The sequence below is a fragment of the Chanos chanos genome, chromosome 5, assembly GCF_902362185.1.
Source record: "Chanos chanos chromosome 5, fChaCha1.1, whole genome shotgun sequence".
NCBI classification, from domain to species: domain Eukaryota; kingdom Metazoa; phylum Chordata; class Actinopteri; order Gonorynchiformes; family Chanidae; genus Chanos; species Chanos chanos.
The window spans coordinates 2,981,314-2,983,813 of NC_044499.1; the positions used below are offsets into that span (position 1 = coordinate 2,981,314).

Here is a 2,500-nt window from a genome sequence, read left to right on the forward strand (position 1 = left end):
AGATGGAAATCACTGTGACCAGTCAGGTCGCCCGGTCGGATCATGTGACTATAGAAACGCCAGAACTGCTCCACCTACAAGAGATTACACAAAACCAGACAGGCCTTGGCCGCGTACAGTCAGTCAGTCAGTCATTCGCTCATGTTAACGCAGAAAATCTAACAGTGCTAAGAGATTTTTTTTTTTTATGAAAAATAGCCTTTATTGTAATGCTTTTAAACTCTTCAGCCCTCACAAGAAACAGGTCAACTGAAAATAGTAATTATTAGTAAAATATTAGTAATTCTTAGTAAAATTATATATATATATATATCTTATTATACAATCAAAAAATCGATTAATAAACAAATAAACAAGCTGCCTCACTTTGCAGGCTTTTTCATGTTACATTCATGTCAAAGGTTTTGCAGACCTACTCATGACTTTAAAACCCTGGTGCAAGGGCGTTTCCGATTCCACTGAGCTGTGTGTGTCCCTAACCCTAAAACCAGGCCTCCGTTCAGACCCTTAAGCCCTGCGAAAAACGAGATCGGGAACCACTCAGCGAAGCTAAGCTAGCCGTGATCCTGGCTCATTAGCGTGCGGCCGGGGACAACACGTTTGTGTTAACAGGGCAGCCGTGAGGAGATTAGCCAAACGCTAGTCCAGCCCTGATCTCTAAGACTCCAGCTGTTATTGAGATGAAAACGAAACACGTCTGCAGCACTTCACAAAATACATATCAGGCTACTTCTTGGCAGGTAAGCACTGACTGATAAGACACACTGTGCTTCAGAGACGAGCAAAATTCGTCTTTTAACCCAGCAGTTTGATATGTATAGGCTACAGCCACGTCTGTACGAGACCAGGATTCGGGATGCTTCCCGTGATGAGTTACGATTCGCTGCGATGATTTACAGTGTGCCACACCTGAAAGGGTTATAGTGTAATTACACAGTAATAGTGAAGTTGCTCCCTAACGAAACCCAGTCTGGGACAGAGGTTACGACCTGACCGACTGGGCAGGGGAGTGAAACTGACCGATGCAAAGCTCCCGATCTGCCTGATGTTCTGCTCGTAGCTCTGGGAGCTGGCTGGTCTACCAGGGGTCCGTCGAGAGTACCAGAAGGTATAGTTATACTGCAGAGGATGTTCCCCTGCTCCCGGGACCACCGTCTACAAAACACATGCCGCGCGCGCACACACACACACACACACACACACACACACACACACACACACACACAGAGCTCTCAGTGCAGCTCGATCGTAATAGGAACACAGAAACAGTTCAGAGATAGGGTGCTCGACTGATCTGGGTTCAGTGCTGTTTCAGTACATATTTCATCTTGTAACATATTCCAAGCTTCAGCTGTTGAGGTTCCATTAAACATTCACTGTACTGTAAATATGGCCTCTCCATCTTTATCTACTCTGGGCATGACATTGCTATGGCGATGAATGTGACTGCTAGGTGAAGATATGTCAGTTTTGTTTATTTTCAGACACTTATTCTCTCTCTCTCACACACACACACACACAAACCTTTTTCTTGGTAGTGTTTTGATCCTTTTCCTCATCTTCACTTTTTTCCTTTTCACTGTCTTTCGGTGAGCCGTTGTCTTGGTCGTGGTCGCCGCTGTCGTCATCTTTAAGGCTGGAGAACGTAAACATAGCTCTGAGACAACGCCTCGAATCATAAACACATTAAAACCCCATCGTCACTAAAAATAAACCAGCAACCTGTTACACGAACCGTATTACACCCCGGCAACAACAACAGTCGTAACCGCGCATATTCGATCTAGGTCTAAATGTGAGCTCATGAGCTCTAAAACAACAGCCACACTGGCCACCGCGAGCTCAAAAGATAGACATTACAACCAAGTAACGCCACTCAGCACGTACACACCTTATTCTACGCAGGAGAAGCACATGGTTATAACCATGTGTCCATGTGTTTCTCCTGCATAGAATAAAAACTAGAACAATTTCAGTCAACACTGTGATTAAAACAACAAAGATTACGTGAGGATTCGCTTTATGTATATCCAGTCTTATTTTAAACAACTGTTTGATTGTTTGTGGACAGCGCAACGCTATATGTCTGTGTATAGAAAATTTGACTCTAAATATCATGCATATCATAACAAAACAGCAGGTTGTTCCGTTCGTATTGGTTTACACAGGGTCACCGCCTCCACACACTTCACCTTTGCAAATCTTACACCGATTTTTGCCTGATATAGTTCTTTTAACACAGTTTTAATATGCAGAGAACTTCAGAACGGTCTGGTCTGCACATTCTGTGGATATGACACCAACAAGGGCGGCCCAAAATGATGCGTTGCGTTCACGCAAAACACTGCCTACTTTGAATCCTGTCTTTTAAACCATTTGTTATGGACATTATGCTGAACTGCAGCGGTCATGACATAATCTTTCCGTTTTCTTATGAATTTATAAACCCGTTCTGACTCTTGTATGATGCTGTCATGCTCGTAGCTCGAGCTCGTATCGA

The 2,500-nt window shown here is 43.7% G+C and overlaps 1 protein-coding gene across 1 annotated transcript in view; it reads right to left on the reverse strand.

The window, feature by feature from the left end:
* The window catches only part of eif4e2 (eukaryotic translation initiation factor 4E family member 2), a 7,975-nt gene that overhangs the window by 4,753 nt on the left and 722 nt on the right, over positions 1-2,500 (reverse strand). Inside the window, exons 2-4 of the mRNA XM_030775229.1 lie at positions 1,525-1,636; positions 1,021-1,155; positions 1-74 (exon numbers count right to left, since the gene is read on the reverse strand). The exon at positions 1-74 is cut by the window's left edge and continues 31 nt beyond it. Of these exons, the coding sequence (XP_030631089.1) occupies positions 1-74; positions 1,021-1,155; positions 1,525-1,636 (321 nt within the window). The remainder of the gene's footprint in view (positions 75-1,020; positions 1,156-1,524; positions 1,637-2,500) is intronic.